At 34.5% G+C, this 20,863-nt stretch overlaps 1 protein-coding gene across 7 annotated transcripts in view; it reads right to left on the bottom strand.

Annotated features, from left to right (window-relative positions):
* Positions 1-20,863, bottom strand: part of Klhl13 (kelch like family member 13) — a 185,376-nt gene that overhangs the window by 53,467 nt on the left and 111,046 nt on the right. Inside the window, exons 1-2 of one of the 7 annotated variants that reach the window (XM_074063870.1) lie at positions 13,816-14,213; positions 13,197-13,309 (exon numbers count right to left, since the gene is read on the bottom strand). The exons of 4 other annotated variants lie outside the window; for them this stretch is intronic. In XM_074063870.1, the coding sequence (XP_073919971.1) occupies positions 13,197-13,294 (98 nt within the window). In that variant the 5' untranslated portion in view covers positions 13,295-13,309; positions 13,816-14,213. Of the gene's footprint in view, positions 1-13,196; positions 13,534-13,815; positions 14,214-20,863 lie in introns of those variants that run through there. 2 more of the 7 variants (XM_074063871.1, XM_074063869.1) reach the window with 2 other exon arrangements.

The raw sequence follows: 20,863 nt of genomic DNA, 5'->3' as shown, positions 1-20,863 counted from the left end.
CTGTAATACTAACTACTTGGGAGGCTGAGATAGGGAGGATTACAGTTTAAGGCCAGTCTGAGCAAAAAGTTAGCAAGACCCCAGGTGGCACATCCCTGCCATTCCAGCTACACATGAGGCTGATATCAGGAACATCACAGTTCCAGGCAAGTCCAGGGAATTTGAAAAGATTCCTATCTCAATGGAAAAAAGCTCAGTGTAGTGTGGTGGTGTTTGCCTGTCATTCCAGCTACAGCCAGGAGGGTAAAATAGGAGGCTCATGACCCTAGACTGGATGTACAAAAAGTGAGTCCCCCTCATCTCCAAATAACCAGAGAAAAGGGGGCTAGAGGCATGGCTCAAGCAGTAGAGCACTTGCCTAGCAAGCACAAGGCCCTAAGTTTAAACTCCGGTACCACAAAAAAAAAAAGAAAAAAGAAAAATGAAACCAATGGCCTATGAATTGTGAAGTAGTAATAAAGTACTACCTTAATTTGCTTAAAATAATTGGAGAGAAGCATTCCTTTCCTTCCTTTCATAAAAAGTTTAAACCAGTGTTTAACATCCAAATTACAATTTATGTCTCTCAGAATGCAAGTGAGAAGCACACACATGAAAATCATCAATTAGGTGAAAGTAGCAGGGAGTCGAGGTGTTAAAAGTTTGCCTGTCCATTTGGAAAATGCTGATCTGAAGTCTGCTGCCCTCAGAGTATCTTCATGGGCTATTTCTTGAGGTGATAGTAATTTTTAAATCTTCAAAATCCAACCTTTTCAAATGCCTAAGATACTCTACATGGAAACGAATTTGACTACATATTTGTTAATAATTGTTTCTGAAAGCTTGGTCAGTCAAAAGAAATTTTAAGAGTCTCAAATATATCCTGATGTCATACATTCAAGAGAGCCATAGATAGAATATTTTGGATTCTAAAAGACAATTGCAATCATCAAAACATTTCAGTCATCTTTGCCCACTGCTTCTTCTCTATCCTGTATCTAATCAAATTTCAAGTACTGAATGTCTCAAGTGTGTTCCTATTCTTCACCTCCTTTATGTTATTACTGCTTCTACCATAGTTCTAACCTCTGTTACCACTTAGTTAGACTTAGTTATGATTATAAATTTCGTATACATTATGGTGTAGCATTGTTGCATACTGTGATTGCATTTGTAGTTCAGACAATCACTTCCTTGCTCAAAAGTATTCAGTGACTCACTGCTTGCTGAGCAAAAACTAAATCCTACACACTTGGATTCAAGGCTTTTTGGCCTACACCTCCTCTATCTACTTACAGATTGCAGAAAATCATACATAATAAATATACATTTAATGATTACAGAATAAACAAAAACCCAACCCTACATAATAAAATAACAATTTTTTTCTTTATACTGCTTTTCCATACTCACAGCTATGCATTTTTGTGTATTGCTAACTAAGCACTGTGGAAAAAAGCATTTTTAAACATTTTAATGGAAATAAATTCATTTATTTTTAATCTAATATCTGCAGAACTCCTGAAATTACATGGAAGCCCTTTTAAGTATAAAATTCAGAGCATATGAAACATAGTTGATTTTTCAGTACTAATTTTAAATTTACTTCTCTTAAATCCTAGTCAGATTTCTTTTCCTCCTAGTCAGTCATTTCTTTTATCAAACTATCAAACTATATATCCCATACACATTATCATTTAAATGCAAGTATACTATCTTGAAAACATGAATTTGTTTCAAAGCGTTTTCCCGTTATGATAAAAAGAAACCAAATAACTTGTAAATTTAAGAGTAGTTATAATCTTAGAGCAGATTATAACATTTTCTTTATGAAATTACAGTTTGATCCACCATGACCGAAGTATTTCGGTCACTGGTAAATTGCTTCTAGTGGCGCTCCTTTCAAGTCTGTGCAAGCATCAGGGTATTTATCAGCAATAGTGCGCACAGACTGAATTTTGGGTTAGTTCTTTTCATAGGAAAGATTGCCATAATTTACTCTAACAAGTCTTGATAGATTATTATATATATCAAATGAAGAAATTCAACACTATTAAGTGAAGAGATCTACACAGGGCTACAGGTCTAAAAACTACTCTCGCTAAATTAATTTATACATTCAACATTTATTGAGCATCTGCTACATGCCAGGCACTAAATTAGAAAACAAGAAAACAAATAGCAGTCAGGGTACTTGCTTGCTAAGAAATCATAGTCAAAGAAACAATTACTTTCCAAAGGATCAAATGATATGAAAACTAAAATAGACACTCATCATTATCTACTAACAAAAATCATGTTGTATAATACATATAAATTATAATAAAAATTAACTGAAAACCTTTTCCCGAGTTTGTAAGGGTATCAGTTTATATTTGGCATATAAGTATGAAACTTTAAAAAGATAGCATCAACTTTTTATATTATGATTACAAAGGATTTTTTTCTGGTTCAGACTATCTGCAAAGCTGCATCAGCAACAAAAAAATATCCACTATTCAAAAATATAACCTACAATAATAATGACATGAAAAAGCCAAAATTTGTGTTGATATGAAGGTATAGCACATCATTGGAAAACAGGCAGTCTCTAATTGCATCTATCTAGATACTTCAGTAACATGTCTACGAAATTATGCTAATAAGCCAGGTCTCCATTCTCCTTAAGACTAATACTTTGCTTTCAGTTCCACAAAATTCTCTTTAGCTGCAAATCATTCAGAAATGATTATGCTACACACACCCTCTATAGGGAAGTGTTCATAATGAAAAGTTATTCCAATTTGGTGCTCCTAAGGGATGTTCTGCTGGATAATCCATCACAAGTTGACCATCCATATTATCAAATTCCTATTTCAAATATTTTGTACATCTCTCCAAACTAAAATTACAGCCAACTATTAATTAGGAATATGTGTCACTATAGGACAGGAGAAAAGCTATAAAGAGATCTAGTTGAGGCTTTTTATTTATCTATTTATTTTTGGTGGGACTTTTGAACTTAGGGCTTCACACTTGCAAAGCAGACACTCTACTGCTTGAGCCACACCTCCAGTCCATTTTGCTCTGGTTATTTTGGAGATGGTGTCTAATGAGCTATTTGCTGGGGCTGGCCTCAAAATACAATCTTCCCTATCTTCTCAACCTCCCAAATAATTAGGATTACAGGGTGTAAGTCACTGGCACCTAGCCTACTTGAAGTTTCATAGTAAACCAATTTATAATACGGTTGATGAAATGGGATATTTTAGAAGGAAATGTAAACTAAGACTGGGTTAAATCATCAAATAGAAATATGCACAATAGAGGAAAAGTGATTGGATATTTCAAAATATAAGGTATGAGTGATTTCTAAGATTCCTTTCACGTCCTGGATTCAAAGAATGTGGAGTAAGATAATTATGCTTTCTTAAAGATGTCAAAATCTGTGGGGAGAAATGAACCAATCCTTGTATGCACATATGAATAATAAAAGAAAAATGAAAAAAAAAAGATGTCAAAATCTTATCACTGATCAATGAAAAACTGTATTTTCAAAACCAGAAAAGTGAAAATAGAAGATAATACAAGGGACCTTGCAAATCATTAGTAAAGATCATTTAGTGAGATAGTTTAATGTGGGAAGGAAGAAGTGAGGAAAAGCAGGAGCAGAAGGATGGCCTAAGCACTAGTTTAGCCCAAATGCCTCCCTCACCCATGTCTGCCACTCCATTTCATCATTCTCCTAATGCTTGATTCTCTAAATTTTATTCTTACCAAATTCAACAGTCAAAGCTCTTAACTCTAGAATACAATTAAGTCTTTGCACCTTCTATATTAGGAAGCAGAAAGCATGTAGAGAGTTGGGTAACTGGATCTGAGTTCAAAACTTTCCTACATTTGACTCCAAGTTTAGAAGCACCACTTTTTTGGGCCATAGTAACTTGCTGAAGAATTAGGCTTAAAGTTCAACAACAGTAGCATAGACAGTTCTCGCCTGTTATTTTACCGATCTAATTTCACTCAATGAATGTTAACTAAGTAACACTACAGATTTCAATACTTTCCCATTTTCCCCCTACAAAAGCACTGAAGGGCATTAGCAAGGCTAACAGCCACATCATTGAATGGCGCTGCTTGCTAATTACACGATATGAAAAAAAATTCAGTTTATTGAATTTTATTCTTTTGCATTTAAATTAATTTTTAAACATACGAAAATGTTTTTTTACAAAGGTTCTCAGTACCTTGTGTTATTTGACTTTCCACACATGAGGACCATCTAGTTGTTAACTATAATTTTCTAAGTCTTTATATTTTCTGAGTTTGAACAATCTTTTGAATAAACTGAAAATGTTTTGAGACAATAGAAAGTAATGTAGACTCCTTGAATCATCAAAGAAATACAATGAAATCAATATCAACCATCTTGGACTATAGAATCATTTTAGTAATTTTTCAACAGCTCTGATGTCAATGAAGTCATTTGGAATGTTTCTGCCTGTTATATCAAACTTTATTAAAAATGAATTCCACTATTTCATTTAAAAAATTACACTGCTGTTTATTAGCTTTTAAAAAAAGACTTGGGCTGGAAGCATGGCTCAAGAGGTAGCAGCAAACACGAGGTTCTGAGTTTGAACCCCAGCACCACCAAAACAAAAAGAGAAAGAGAGAGAGAGAGAAAGAGAGAGAGAAAAAAACAGAGTTGAACCATATGAATCATCTCAAAACAGCCCACATTTTAAAAAGGCAAATGAATAAAGTTTTTTAAATGATGAGCATTAGAATTTCTTCATATCTGCATTTTGTATGTCTATGAATACATGCAAAATCACTGTACTCAATACCTATTTTACAAGATGTGGAACACAATACAAGTTCTAATAGGAAAACTTCTTACCATTATACTTTCAACACAACCCCAGATTGTAGTGCTACCACTGGATAATTCCACTTTTAATAAGATTTCCAAGAAATCCTTGTTGAAAGGGTTTGAGAACTGCCTATGTACCATGCAAGAACAAAACTACTGGCCCAGAGATTCATAAATGTAGCTTATTTATAAAACTATAAAATTTATAGACCCACTTAGGTCAATTGCAGCAATTTCTTACAATGCTTGTGTAAGCCTAATGAGACTGTATTCATCTAGATTGTGTTAGAATAATTGCTTCTCAAAGATACCACATCCTGCTCCAGGAACCTGTGACATGTTGTTACATGGCAAAAGGGACTTTGGAAATGTGACTAAGGTTAAGGACTTTGATATGTGGATACTGCCTTGTATTAACTGGGTGGCCTAATCTAATCATATGGGTCCTTAAAACTGGAAGCAAAGTGGGTCAGAGAGCAATTGAAAAGGATTCAACCTGCCACTGCTGGCCTTGAAGACAGAAGGAGAGAAGCAAAAGCCAGGGAATACAAGAAACCTCTAGAAGCTGAGATTGTCCTTCAGCTTGGAGCCAGTAAGATGATTTGGACCCCGGTCCTACATCCACAGAGAACTGCATTTGGTCAATGATGGAAATAAGCAGGAAACAGATTCCCCCTAGAGCCTCAGCACTGCTGCCACTTTGATGTTAGCCTGTGGAGACTGGTACCAAACTTCTGACCTAAAAGACTGTAAGATAATACATTTGTGATGTTCTAGGCCATTAGTTTGCAGTAATTTGCTATAGCAGCAATAGAACACTAATAAATGGGGAGAATTTTTTTCATGGAGTAATTGCACACAATTAAGCCGTGGGATAACAGTGTCTTAAGTACTGAATATGCTGGGTTCATACCCCTAGAAAATGCTAAAAAGAGCATACCAGCTATACTTGGTGGCTAGTTGCCATGGAGAGGAAAGGTGAAATACTGCTTCAAGAAACTATGAAAACACCATGAGACAATAAAGTTAATTCCAATATCATATAAGCAAATAAATCAAATTGTCCCTATATTTTCCTACAACTTCACCACCAGACACTATGCAAGTAAGATCTCTAACTTCTTGCTATACCAGCACCCAATACAAAAAACCTTTCCCATCCTATCACACTTCCAAAGTAGCAGAAGTATGGACTTGGGGTATAGCTCAATGGTAGAGTGCTTGCCTAGTATTCACAAAGCCCTGGGTTCAATATCCAGTACCACAAAAATCAAATTAAATTAACAATTAGCAAATATGTATAAAATTAAAAGGCATGAGAAGTCAAGAGCTTTGAAATCAGATGGCCTGAGTTTGAATTCAGTCTTTACATATCACTGATGTATATTACATTGACCAACCAAATTCACTTCTCTGAACCGTTGTCCTTAACTGTGAAACAGTAAGATACACATTTAGACAGTCTGGGGAGCATCATACAAGGTACTTAGCGCTTCACAGTAGCACTCAATAGACTGTATTACATTTAATTATGTTAAACCAGGACAATTTTAAACTGGGAATAAATGTCTCATGAAATTTAGAGTATATGATATACACGAGAAATTCAAGTTTTAAGTTGTTTTTATTTTTCTCATTGAAGCGTGCTATTTCCCTTCCACTGAACCATATTACAAGAAATACCCTGAAACTAATTGGGCCTGTTCCTACCTTAGCATAACATAAATGTGGAAAAATTGGGTAAAAATAATAGATTACCTTTTATCATACAAAGTTATGCCAGTAAAAATATTTTAGTGTGATTGGAAACAATATGATTTCACTTTAAACTAAGATTCTATCTTATAGTCTGGAATCAAATTATTGCTGCTTGGAAGGCAGTATGTACTCTTATGTGATAAAAAGCATCTAAATAATAAATTATTCCCTGTCTGATATGAAGGGTAGCATTCCATTCTTCTTGTTTAAAGGGATATTATAAAGTTTAAGCATAAATTGCTTCATTTAAAATGAAATATATATTTTAAAATCTAACACTTAGCTGAGTGTAGTGCATCACACCAGTAATCCCAACTACTTGGGAGGCAACAATGGGAAGGATTGTAGTTTGAGGCCAGTCAGGGCAAAAAGTCATCTGGACCCCATCCCAACAAGTATGCTAGGCATGGTGGTACACTGCTCTAATGACAGCTATGCAGGCATAGGTAGGAGGACTATGGTCCTAGGCTGGTCCTGGGCAAACCCATGAGATTGGCCGAAAAATAACCAAAGCATAAATGGTTAAAGATGTGGCTCAAGTGGTAGAACACTTGCCTAGCAAATGCAAAGCACTGGTCTTAAAACCCAGTACCAGAAAAAAAGAAAGGAAGAAAGAGAGAGAGACAGAGAACAAAATCTGGTACTTATCTCCAATTTGAATCAACTTGTTTATTAGCTCAAACACATTTTCCTTTTGTAGTGTTTTCATTGTCTGCAAATCCATTAACAATACTGAAAGTTCTGCAAGTTTATTTAACTTAGTTGTCTTGGTTCATAGTTTTCGCAGCAGTAAAACAGATCCATCAATTTGCTACTGAATAAAGGTATTATGGAAGATGCCTAAGAGTCACTTTGAATAACTGCAAGGATATGCCCTTAATACTCAGCAGAGCTGTGCATTACACCTAACACTGAGTAACTGCTGAATGTTATAAACTTAGTATATGGGTGGTGGTCCCTGCAACATATGATAGTTTGACTTATAATTTTTTGACTTTACAATTCATATTCAGTAGAAAGACCTTTATGCAGTATGATAATCTCTCATGGGCAGAGTCAGCAAGCTGCAGCTCCTAGTTGTCCACAGCATCACAAGGATGAACAAGTGACACTGTATTGCATACTGTGTTGGTAAACTGGAATGTCTAGGAGGTTAGGTATATTAAATGCATTTTTTGTCTTATGATATTTTCAACTTATAAGATGACTGAAAAAGAGCTGAGCACTTTCAAAAGTGAATTACTTAGGAACTTCTCTGTGTGTGGATTCCATAAGAACATCATGTGTGTCCCATCTCTTTCCCACAGCTTTGAAGAAATAAAGCAATATACTATGGCTGCCATTTCAATTTAAAATAGCATTTTCAGTAATTATGATTCTTAACTCTTTAAATGTAATAAAGTTATTAACACAAGCATTTGTCCATTTCTTATTTCTTCCTCATCCTTCCCTTTCCCCTAAATTTGGATCTACATATGTCTCACCAAAATATTCTAAATGTCAAGTTGAATGTGTGGAATTCTTAGTAACTTTGGACTTCCCATGATGGTATGGAGATTTGCCAATTCTGCCTAGGGGTTGCTTTTTGGGGAAGGGGGTACTTGGAAGTGATGCTCATTTAAGTTTAAAAATGAGTTGAGATAAATTGTTGGCAAGTAAAAATTCTTTGAAATACTGAAAGCAACAGAAACACTAGCTGTTTTGTAAATGTCTTGTGTGCAGTTACATTAAACGATTTCAAGAGGTCTTAAAAAATACCCAGTAGGCTTGAAGACAACTTTTATTTGCACATGCCAGACTTCCTCTTACTAAAAGATCTCCAGTAGCTAAAAGAATAAATGCTGATGAGGAGAAACAAGGAATTCAATCATAAGCCTCCAAAAAGGAAGCTTACAAACTCTAAATTCACGAGAGGCCAGTGTGAATTCTCTGATTAAAGTAACATAGTTCCATGTTCTTCTAGACAGCAGAAATCTGTTTAAAAGGAGAGGGGTGTCTTCTAGTAGAACCACATAACTGAGAATCACATTCAGATGTAGTATCTCATATAAACCTTATCATGGAAATACTATCCAGGTAAGGACACCCAGGAGAGTGAAACATCTGGAACTCATGTTAAATGACACAGATTCTAAACTTGACTACATTAGAGAAAATATATTTTCCTATATAGCTCCATAAGGCAGCACTGGAATCAGGAAATAAAAAAATAGGAAGAACTGATTTTGCGCAATACAAAGAAGAGCTGTCCGTGAATAAAGAAAGGATGCTTCCATGGAGAGGTAGTGAGCTCTTTGCCATTGGCAGTGTTCACAAAGGATGTGGCTAGCCATCTTTGAGAGTATCACAGAAGGATTCTTGCATTAATTAAAGGGGGTGTGAACCCTCCAAATCCCATCTGAAGTTACTTAAACGCTATGATTTTCCATTAATAAGCCTGTCCTTCTGCAAGTCCAAGTAATGAAAATTCCCAAAGGACATGCCACAAAACTTACAGACCAACACAAAATTGCTCTTACACATTAGTTACGTTACTGATTGACACAATTTTGTTAGATTGTGCATTGGTAGCAAAAACAAATAAACAGGCACACAAGTAAAAGTTTATGCATATGGTAGTTTCTTTGAAATTATCAACTACATATTTTTCTAGATCAGAAAATTTCTCAAACCACTAATTTTTTGACTTATTCAATAAATTAGAAAAAGACAATCTTAGAGGAAACAAAATAACAGAATTAGAAAACACATGCTTTTTTATGTCTATCTTTTGACTTACCCACAAACAAAGAGAATTTATACACTGCACAATCTTTTCTCAGGAAATCTGGGGACTCAATTGTATTGATGAAAGAATAGAAAACAATTGGTATAAAATACTGCATGGATGGCATTTACTATGAAATATATTTTACATATAAACAAAATAATTGTAAACAGCAAGCTACCCAAACGCAAGTGCAGGGGATAAAAGGATAAATCTAGTTCACTAACACTCATCATTTTTTAGCTTGAAAAAGATACAATTCTAAGGAAAACATCTCACAGCTTCTGCCTTGCTAGAATTCACTACTGCACTGCACTGGCTAATTCTCACCTAATTGTTTCCTTTCTTCTTGCCATGCTATCATTGTCAAAACTTGCTATTTGTGAAGAAAAGACAAAAGATAAAAGGATTGCTCGTGCTAATCCTGCTTATTTCAGTGTGTCCTTAGAATCTAACAATGCATTAACCCTATAACATTGGCCTGAAGGAATCATTTGCTATTTTAAAACAATGAATACCAAAACACTACAGAACCACTTAGATGCTACTGCCCTTTAAGCTTTATTAATTTAGGCAAAATGACAGGGTAATTTATATGGTTTGCACCTGTCAAGAGCAGAGTCTTTACTAACGCAGTTTACACTGATCAGGAGAACCTCCCTCAGGCTAAGGTTGAACTTCAACCTACTGTTGAATACAATGTAACACAAACACATGTCACCAAGGACTTGATTTCTATTAAGACAATCCCTTCAGAAATCCAGATGGATTTCTGAACACCCTGCAAGTGTTCAAATCTGAAGCAAAGGAAGACTGCATTTACCCAATAAACACTACGTATTTGGTCATCAATCTATCCAGGAGCCAAAGTATTATTATCTCAAATCTTTTGTCTTTAAGATATTACACTTTTCTCATGTCACATTATAACATAATTTTAAGGTTTTTTTGCTACCTAAAATAATTTTCCTTAATATTTACTATAAATAGCCACTATCATGAAGAAGTCTTAAAAACGTTAAGACATTTCCACTGTTATTCAGGTTCTCAAAAAAGAGAAAACAAGCCTGGACTTTAAGCCCACAAGGAAAAATAAAACAGCTCTTCTGTTCAACAGTTGCAGCAGGTTAAATGTTCAATACTGTAGCTTTCACTAGCAAAGCAGCACTGCCCTATGTACGGCATCAAGGAAGAGCTACAGCTAAGCAGAACCTACACTGGGTTTAGAAAGAGACTGTAAGGACCCTTTGGATTTTTTTTCATACGTGCTCAGCTCCTACAACGCATTTTTTACTACAACTGAGGATACTTCATTTTGAAATTTCAGTCTTTGAGAAAGAATTCAAGTCTTCAATGAAAATCAATAAGGTATATTTGACAAATGATAGTACATAATGATTAAACATTATATAACCAATCCTTTATGCTACACAAGCATATCTGCACAGTTCTATATTCAAAATATTATTGTAAATGTTTACACATGATTTTTATAGGTAAATTTCAACTAAATCACAATTTAGCAGGAGTCAAAGTTTAACTATTCCTTTTCAATGCAGAATTTAGGCAAATAATTGTTAGATCAAGTATATTATTTGACTCAGTCATCTAATTTATTCTTTTATAATTTTTGAGTGAAATTTTATGCTAAAATTAACTATCACTTTGTGTGTAGATGGGTTGTGGAATATAAAGAAGTACAGATGAGAATAACATGTTTAAAATGATGCTTTAATCTGACTACATGAGGTAATGAACTGTGATCTAAAACAGTCAAAAACTAAGTAATTTACTTAACAGTCTAATTTAAACTCTCTAAGTAAGTCTATTCCTACTTGACATATTTTCTCTCCATGTATACTTACTTCATATGAAGTATTAATACATTCAAAAAGAAAAATAAGTCTTACTTTATTCTTTAGATATTTTAATTTATTTTGACTGAAATACAATTGCCAGTCAAAATAGACTACTGCTCGCTCTGCAAATGTATTTTTCCATTCTACTTATGTGGACTACCAACAATCAATATTCAACTTGTACGATCTGCGATGTTTTCTATGTTCTTCCTTCCAAATCAATTCACTGGTATCATTAGCCAAAGAGGTGAATACTTAAGAGGAAGAAAGTGATTCATTAAAAATGTTGTCTTCCAAACGATGTATGCACATGTGAATAAAGGAATAATATAAATAAATAAATATGTTGTCTTAAGTTGTATCTGAGCTTGTGACTGGTATGAATTAATAAAATACAGGCATATATTAAACCATTTCTAAAACTGACAAATCAACTGAAGTAGGAGGTGTGATTTGGATCTTTTGGACATGAAAATATAATAAGACTACTACAGACACTAATAATCATTATTAATTATAACCTACTTATCTTAGGGGGGGTTGTTTTGTTTATGGCAAAGTTGCTTTTGGTAAGCCTTTGGTCATTTCTCACTAGCTAAGATTCATAAAGTCAGCAAACCATCCTACTTTTCTCAAATAATTTGAAAGAGCTCCATTAACTTGTCACCTCCATTAACCTGTCACCTCCATTAATTTGTGCTTTTGACAAATACAGCTTTTGAAAGCTAATCTTTCAAATATCACCAAAATTATTTTAGTTCATAAGAAAAAGAACTTAATACCTAAACAGGTAAAATAACCTAGGACATAAAAAGGAAGGAACATAAAAAAATCTGAAAATGCCTGAAATGTCTTCATTTTTCAGTGCTTTCCAGGGAATTGCTTCTTTTGGATTGAAAGCATACCACATTCTTTCAGCAGCTGAAAGCCTTTCAAAGAACCCAATAGTTAATCAGTATGCATCTGAATCTCACATAAAACCAAAACTAAGTTTAAAAATGGCAAGTCACCAAAGTTCTAAACACAAAAATTAACCTAAAGCAGGAATAATTTTCTACATCTTTACTAATACAAAATATTTTAAAGGATCACTCACAGTTATTTTTCTTACTCCAAATCTCTTCTTTTACTAATATATTTTTTAAAAGATCCATCTTTCCTTCACTCCTTCTTCCACCAAAAGAAAAGGATTGTGAACGATACTTTAAAAGAGCATTTTATTACATCTTCTGGATTTTGTTTTTAAAGGTATGTTTTATGAATTAAAAAATATTTTGAAATAGTCTCAAAAATTCTAAAAAGACTCAACACACTTCAGTATATATTTACTTAAAATACATTTCTAAAATGGCCATTTGTAGAATCTTCTTTTCAACCCCTGTATATAAGTAGCTGCTCATACAAGTATAATCTGCATAAATTCAAACTTGTATTTTAGAATTTAGAATGATAAAATTGAGAAAGATATATCAAACTGATTACTATTTACATACAACTAAAGTATAAATGTCTTGATTGAGAGACTCATTTTCTGATCAATGTTAAATCTGAATGTTTCCAATTCACCAAAAATAGTATAGAAGGCATTTCCATATTTAACATACCAGCAACATCAATCATCAGCAGATTTTAAGCCATCAAACAAAAGAAATCATACTGTTTTATATATACAAAATTTTTAAATCCCATAATAAGCATTAAAGTTTCTTTATGCAATCCCTTAGCTATACCTTTGAGCTTTTGCATTAGTAATTAGATTAGCATTAAGCACTTTAAGTGAACATAAACATAAACTCTAGGAAAACAAAATAGTGGTAAAATGCAGGCATGCTAATATCTTTAAATGTAAGCAAACTTCTGGGTTTTTTTTAATCTTGTGGGTTTGGGATGTTGCTGTTTGGGGTTTCCCCCACCCATTTTCCACACGGTAGATTCATGAATGAAATCCCACTTTAATATCCTATTTACTCTCACTTACATGTATGCTGGAGAAAGTGCAGTTGACCTGGATGTTTTAAGCACAGGAACTGGGAATTTCCAGATAGCAGGAGAGCTCGTTTTCCATTTCAATGGCATGTTGTCACCACGGTACTACAATAACAGTAAACAGCGTTTCCATAACAGACTACCAACTAGGACTTCCATTCCACACTGTACTGACACAGCAGTGGCTGCCGCGGAGGATAAGCAAAAGATCTGTCAATGCCCTTAAACCGATGCTTCCAATCTGTAAAATAGGACTGCAAGGTACCTCTTTTAAATCCTCCTGTCCCCTAAAGCAACATGATGATTCTAACATTCCAACTCAACCATAGTGCCGCCTCGTTAGGAAAGCATTGACTGCAGTGTGTGTACACACACACACACACACACACACACACACACACACTACGACTGCACTGTGCATACCACACAATGCAGCTTTAATAAAAGCAGCTAGGGTTTTTTTTTTTTTTTTAAGCTTGCAATACCATTGTTCTACCTTAACAGGGATACTGCAGCACAGTACTATATTCTGTACCTATTAACCTGATTTCTGACCACTAGTAGCAGGAAAAAAAAATAGATGGGTTTCATATGAAAATGAAACAACATACCTACTCAGAATACACTTGTCATCCTCTGAACATTCTTCTTTTGAGCTGCAACAATACAAATGGGATATAAACCTCAGCATAGCCTTAGGCCACAGCTAATAGAGATTCAGTGACTAAATTCAGCAGTCTGCTTTCCTCCTGTGCAAGCTCTGGCCACACAATACAAGAATGCCATTATGGGAAAAGCCCATTTAAAAAATATCAGTCCCTCTGTTTTCCAGTAAGAAAAAAGCAAAATGTAAGAACGAACGTAAACTGCTGTAGAACTCTGCAAGCTCTTCTAGTAGCTTCTGATTCAAGTTGCTCTCCTTTCCCTATTTTTATTTCCAAGCCGGGATGAGCAAAATCTCATACATTTACAACATGCTGTGGTAACACGAATATCTCTCTGTCTTCTGCAGCAGAGAAGTACAGAATAGTGTGCTCTTATTAGCAGTCCTCCGAGGGACACTATCAACAATCTAATTCAGTACTGCCCTCCCCTTCTCCCCCATCTCCCCTCCCGTTCACCCCCCTTACTCCTCCCCACCCCACCCGCCCCTAAACAGCTCACAAATTGCCTAAAGGAAAGACCAACAAGGCTGGCTAAGCAGGTGTCCAACAGGGACCACTCCACAGCTCAGCAGCAGTCCAGTAACCTCTCGGGATTAGCAATTGTCAGAGGTTAAAAAACTGAAGCTGCTGTCAAAGGCAGTTTGAGGTATTTCATGAAAGCAATGGCAAATAAAAAGTACACCTATATTATTTTCAAAATACCACCAGAAAATAGCATTGTAAATGCCCCCAGTGTGACTGTGAATTTTAAGTTTCTGTTTAAAGCACCAAAACAAATTCAAATTTTGCATACACTTGTAAGAACTGAAAATACATTAAATTAGTATTATGCTTAACTCTTTATTTACAGGCTGAAGAATTTTACTTCTGCTGTGGGGAAGTCACTTTCACTAAATACCTATGTTCATTGCACTCTTCTACTCAAAAGCAGAATTATCTGTCTCCATCAGTACAAGCTCAGTAAGGGCAGACCACCACTGACACAAAGTCACTAACTTTTAAAAATCACTGCTGTATCAAATAGACCAATGCTATAAAATAAAAAAAGAAAATCACTGCTTTTTGACACAGAGCTCATATTTACTATCATGCCTGTATCCAAACAATAAAAATGTGCTTCCAACTGAAATTGCTGACTTTCAACAACTCTAAACAAATTATTCTTAGTTTTGTAAGATTGACATTTAGTCTCTAAAAAGGACTTTTGTATTAAAATAGGAAAGATGAATTCAAAAATTTCAACATATATCATTTAATATACCAGAAATACAGCATTAAATCACCTTAGATAAACTTCCTTTCAAAATACAGATCAATAAAGGCCTTATTTATTTGCCTTTATTGACAATTGCTGTGAGACACGATAGATATATATGTAGTATATACATATATACAGAAAAAAGCTTATTTTGAAGCACTCACCAGCAACACATAAACTTTATAAATATTAAATTAATAGCAGCCATCACTATCTCACATACAATTTGTATTCAATTTGTCATGCATAAATAACCCCCAAAACTCAGCTGAGCAGCTTAGGTTATATTTCAACTTCTCCTTTTAGTAACCACACACAAAACTATCTTATAGAACTCTTTAAAGGAGTCAGAGAAAGGAATATTCTTCAATACCTTTGTGACTCAAATACATTTAAAAGGTTAAAAATTCCTACCACTAATACAAATATACCACAGTTAATATTGTACATTAGAATATTTTATGTTATGGCACAAAAATGCCCCAGGCACAATCAGCAGTTGCAAACTGTTTGAAATCCAAAAGAAGGAAAAATACCTACATCCATAAACACAGAGAGGCTCACACATATGTATACACCAAATTTGGAATGTCTCATTCCAGATTGAGTTTCAAACAAATTTTCAAAACCTGAAGAAACATAAAACAGCTATATTAGCTGTATGTAGTAAGGAGACAATGTTTTAGAAAGGAGATTCAATTTTGAAGCTCATGAAAATTTTACAAGGCACTAATTGCAAATGTGACTTCACCTTTTGAGAACAAAGACCCCCAAACCTGTGTCAAATAATGGTAGTGAAGTGTTTCTAGCAGTTTATCTGCCTATGGAGATCCCTCAAAATTTCTGACCAGAAAACAGGGCTAGAGTTTTCCAAGTTGCTAAGACACATTGGGAAGATGATTTTATTACACAGATTCTCAAGTTATTATTCTTCTGTGAACAATCAACTAATTGTGAAAAAAAAAAACATTTTTTTTGCCTAATCTCATTAGGCTCCAAAGAAATCAACCAAAACCATTAATCTTCTATGTCCATTTTCAGTCTGTATTTCTTACTGACTTAGTGTGTAATACTGTTTTGTGGCACTCCAATAATTTTAATATTTGTTCAAAGTGAAAAGAAAATAAGGCTGCTTTCCTTCAACCCATCCTCAGCATCTTTAAGACTTAAAAACCCAAAAGAATTATATCTAATGGTGAACATTTATTTATATTCAGATCTTACTTTTGCTTTAATGAGTTGCTAAGTCATTTGTAATTATCTCTCATGAGCAAACAACTATTAATGCCAAAGGCCTTAAAAATAATTCCTTTAACTAGAAATATGGTCCATGAACTATACTTTATACTATTTTAATTTACTTAACAACACCATTCCTTATATATTATTTAGAAATAAACTTCAGCCAGGTAAAATCATCCCAATTACAAATTAGCAATATCCAGATTAATCAGATTTTACACATCTGGCAGAGATTCTAGTAGCAACTATAGAGTGTAATTATAATTACCATTATATTCTAGAACTAAAAATGTTTTCATCTATATTAAAGAGGAAGAAAGTGATTAAATATATATTTTAAATACAAGATTATGCAGGTTTAGTGGCCCACTACTTTAATATTGAGACTGGTAAATGTCAAAAACCCTCAGTCACATCATAGGAAACACTGATTTCATTTACAGAACACTTGGTTTCTATTACAGACCACAGCATAAGACAGAGGGACAACATACACAAAAGATATTCAAAGCATTTTATGAACAGTAATCACTTAAAGTACCTGTGCATGTGTATTTCAGAAATATAATAGATATAATAGACAAAGGACAATGTGGTTCTTGGCCAAAGCCATAGAAAGAGTCATTCTTGGCCAAATAGTATAACATAGAATTTCCTGGCTCCCAACGTAGGAAGGCAGGATTTTTAGAACTTTTAGAACTCTTAGAAATAATCCTGCTCAGTACTCTCATTGTACAGATGAAAAAACTAAAATCCAGAGAAGTTAATTTGCCAAATGTCATGGTGCTGGTTAGCAGCAGAACTGGTGTCAGTCTCCTAGTCCTGGACTCTCTCAATCTAGTCCAGGAATTTCTATGGTCTCTCTTTTTGATCAGAGCATTTCATAAGATGCATGTTTCTTCTATATGAAGTGATTCACATTCTATGTCTCAATGCATTCTAAAGAAACAAGGACAGCTAAGAGATATTTATTCCTCCTACCAGATGTAGAATGAAAAACCAAAGTCGAAAAGAAGCACCAAAATGAACACATGTATGTACAGAACCACTTCCAAAATCTTAATTCCAGAAACTGTGTAAGAATGATGGGGGGGCGGGGGGACTTGGGGGAGGTAAGTAAAACTTATTACGGGAGAAAAGTGAAAAATACAGCTAATAGTTTGATCTTTTTCTCAATGTAAATATCCTTTAAATAACTTTTTATTAAAATTTAATTTGCTGACTACTGAAGCTTGTCATCAAATCAAATGAATTGACTAATATGATGGGTGCCTAATTTCTCTCTGTATCTTTTCCTGAAATGCCCTATGTACAGACCCACCTTTTCCTTGCAAATTTTGGTTAATCCTGTGCTAGGTACTGTTAAGACTAACAGCATTAGCCACCATTTGTGTGAGGAGGGTACAATGTAACTTCCAGTCCTGATAATGTCTCCTCAGACTAATCTACAATATCACTGTTATTCATGTAGTCCAAACAAGGCTGCAGATCAAGCCAAAGTGTGTGCTTTTTGCTTTATTTATGTTCTACCAATCAGTAAAAGTACTTGGATGGCGACCAAGCACGACTGTGAAATCTTTAACACAAAATTTTCTAGACAGCAGATCAAAATTCTTAATAAATAGTTTCTCCAAGAAATAAAACTGTTCACATTTATGGCTGTATACATTTGTGTATGTATCTTTTATACACATTAGGTTTATATATACTGTGTGTTTATTTGAACCTGTATACAAATTATTCTAAATACTCATATGCAGCTTTGCTACAATCATAATAGGTAATCCCATATGTTTCTCAAAAATAACTACATTGGAAAGTTGTACATTTGAAATTTCCTTAACATAACTGTGGTTCCTTCAAAGGGTCTATGAAAGCATACAAGATTGTAGCTGTGACCATGACTTAGCTCTATTATAATACAAACAAGTATAAAGGCAAAACTGTGTAGGTGAATATTCATGTACATGCATAGAGAATTTCATGAGTAATATGAAGGGCAGGACTTATCCTATCTTTAGCAGCTCCAAAGGCTCTCAAGAGCACAAAGTTGGACAGGTACAGAACAGAATACGAAGAGCTAATATGCTGAAAGCACAGTAAACACTTGGTAAGGGACCAAAGAAAAAGACAGGTAGAGGAGCCTGCAGGAAGAAAGGCAATGATTGGCTGGAAAGGGAATGGAAAGCTAGAATGATAGTATTTCCTGATATTTACATGACACTTGCACAGTTAGGAGTCAGATGAAAGAAGTTACAGGGCTAACACAGGAATTGGGATGGGTGGGTAAAAATACAGAGAGACTAAACAAAGCAGAGAACAAAGGTCCAGTTGTTGGAACCCAAAGACTCACAGATTCTGAATACTCTTACTCTTTTGATAAAGCTAAAAAAAAAAAAGGAAATTCAGAAGTTCTTGCTTTTCCTTCTTCCTTCTGTTTTCTGGTAGTCACTTTATTCTTTGTGTGCTTTCTTTTTTTTCTACCATTGAGTGCCTCAAAATATTCCCATCTATTTAGAAATGCTTTAAATTAAAAAAATAGACTGTTTATGTGTGTTGAGGGTAGGTAGGTGGTACTAGAAATTAATGATTTTTAAATAGATACTATTTACATACCTGTTTTCCATTATCATATTTAAATTGTCCAAAACCAGCAATATAAAGAGTTTATCGGCATCAAATCTGAATAATGTATTCAATGCTTCAAAAGAGGCTATGCTGTTTCCACACCCTGTGCTAAAACTATGTTACATTAGATCCCCTCCCCAAATTACTAACTGTCCTTCAAGAAAGAATCCTTGATAGTGACTCAACTGTAATCCCAGCTACTATGGAGGTAGAGATAGGGAGGATGACAGTTGGAGGCCAGCCTAGGAAAAGATTAGCAACACCACATCTCAACAAAAAAAAGCTGTGTGTGGTGGCAGACTTCTGTAATCCCAGATGAATGGGAGTTTATAGGTAGGAGGATCACAGTTTGAGGCCAGTCCAGCTCAAAATCACAAGACCCTACTTGAAAAATAACTAAAGAGGTTGGAGGCATGACTCAAGTAGTAGAGTGCCTTTCTACCAAGCATGAGGCACTGAGATCATACCCTAGGACTGCCAAAAAAGAAGGGGAACTTGAAATTCCTAAATTTTTGCCGCCTCCTAATTCTGCATTATTCCTGGCACACTAGGAAGGATTTGCTGAGCAAATTGAAGGGAAGTTTATAAGCAAAGGAATAGCTAAATCAGAATTATACATTGAAGGAAGGGTTTTTTTAAAAAAATATTATTGTTAAATCTATTATTACTAAAAGAGCTTAGGTAAGAAGAGTATCTATCTGCTAATTTGATAATTTTAGACTACAGAATTCTCAAAATGATAAATTTATATGTAGATATTATGACAGTTTGAATGTGGAATGTTCCACACAGGCTCACGTACTAAAGGCTTGGTAGCAGTACTTTGGGAGGTGGTAGAAAATAGAAGCCTATTTTAGGCTTCCCATTATCCCATGACAGGCACGTACTACCACACCCAGCCTTATTGGTTGAGATGGGGGTCTCACTAACTTTTTCTTGAGGCTGGCCTCAAACTGCAATCCTTCTGATCTCTACATCCTGAGTACCTAGGATGGTAGGCTTGAGCCACCATGCCCAGTTCTCTCCTCCTTTTACATTGTTTCTCTCTCAGGTCTTTGTCACAGGGATGAAAAACTGACCAGCACAGATATTATGTTTAAAAATAAGTGTATATTAAAGAAATTCATCCAAAATATATACTTACTTAAAATAAATCCTCTAAAAAATTCTGCTCCCACCTCAAATAATTATCAGACATCTGTTTAGTCATCTCTCAGCAACTTCCTAAATATCTCCTTAAATTACTTTAAGTAAATAAAATAACCAGCTATTCTTAGCTTTTCTGATGTGTTTTATAATAAACTTGCAAACTTATCAAAATAAAAATTCATTTAAAATATACCGTGCAGGTTGAGGATACGGCTCAGTGGTAGAAAACTTGCCTATCATGCAGGAGGCCATGGGATTAATACCCAGCACAGTCAAAAATAAATAAAATTAAATAAACAGTACAATTAAAGGGACAGTTAAGAATATGGCTTTAATGAATAAAACACATTCGTATTTTGAAATAGTTTAACTACTGTGCTTTAATTTTGGAAGCATCAAATATAGACCACCAATGTGGTCTCACATAATACCACTGTATATGTGTAACTCCTCCACCATTTCGGTCAGATTAAACAGTTGCTAATAATGTGTACTTATGATGAGCGAAAAACTTTTCAATAATAAGCACAGGACATACCAAATCTCAAAAGAAATTCAATATTTTCTATATTCTACACTATTTTATAAGCACCTAGTCTTTTATAAAATCTGACTTTCTGAAAGATCTTTCAAATAGTACATTTTCTTCAACATTATAGTTTAAGTTGATGAAATACTACTATTTTGAAAAATGTATCCACAGTTATTACATCCACA

This window comes from Castor canadensis, chromosome X (assembly GCF_047511655.1).
Source record: "Castor canadensis chromosome X, mCasCan1.hap1v2, whole genome shotgun sequence".
Taxonomy (NCBI): Eukaryota; Metazoa; Chordata; class Mammalia; order Rodentia; family Castoridae; genus Castor; species Castor canadensis.
The sequence above is the reverse complement of the archived record's forward strand: the minus strand, read 5'-3'. Positions and strand labels throughout refer to the sequence as shown.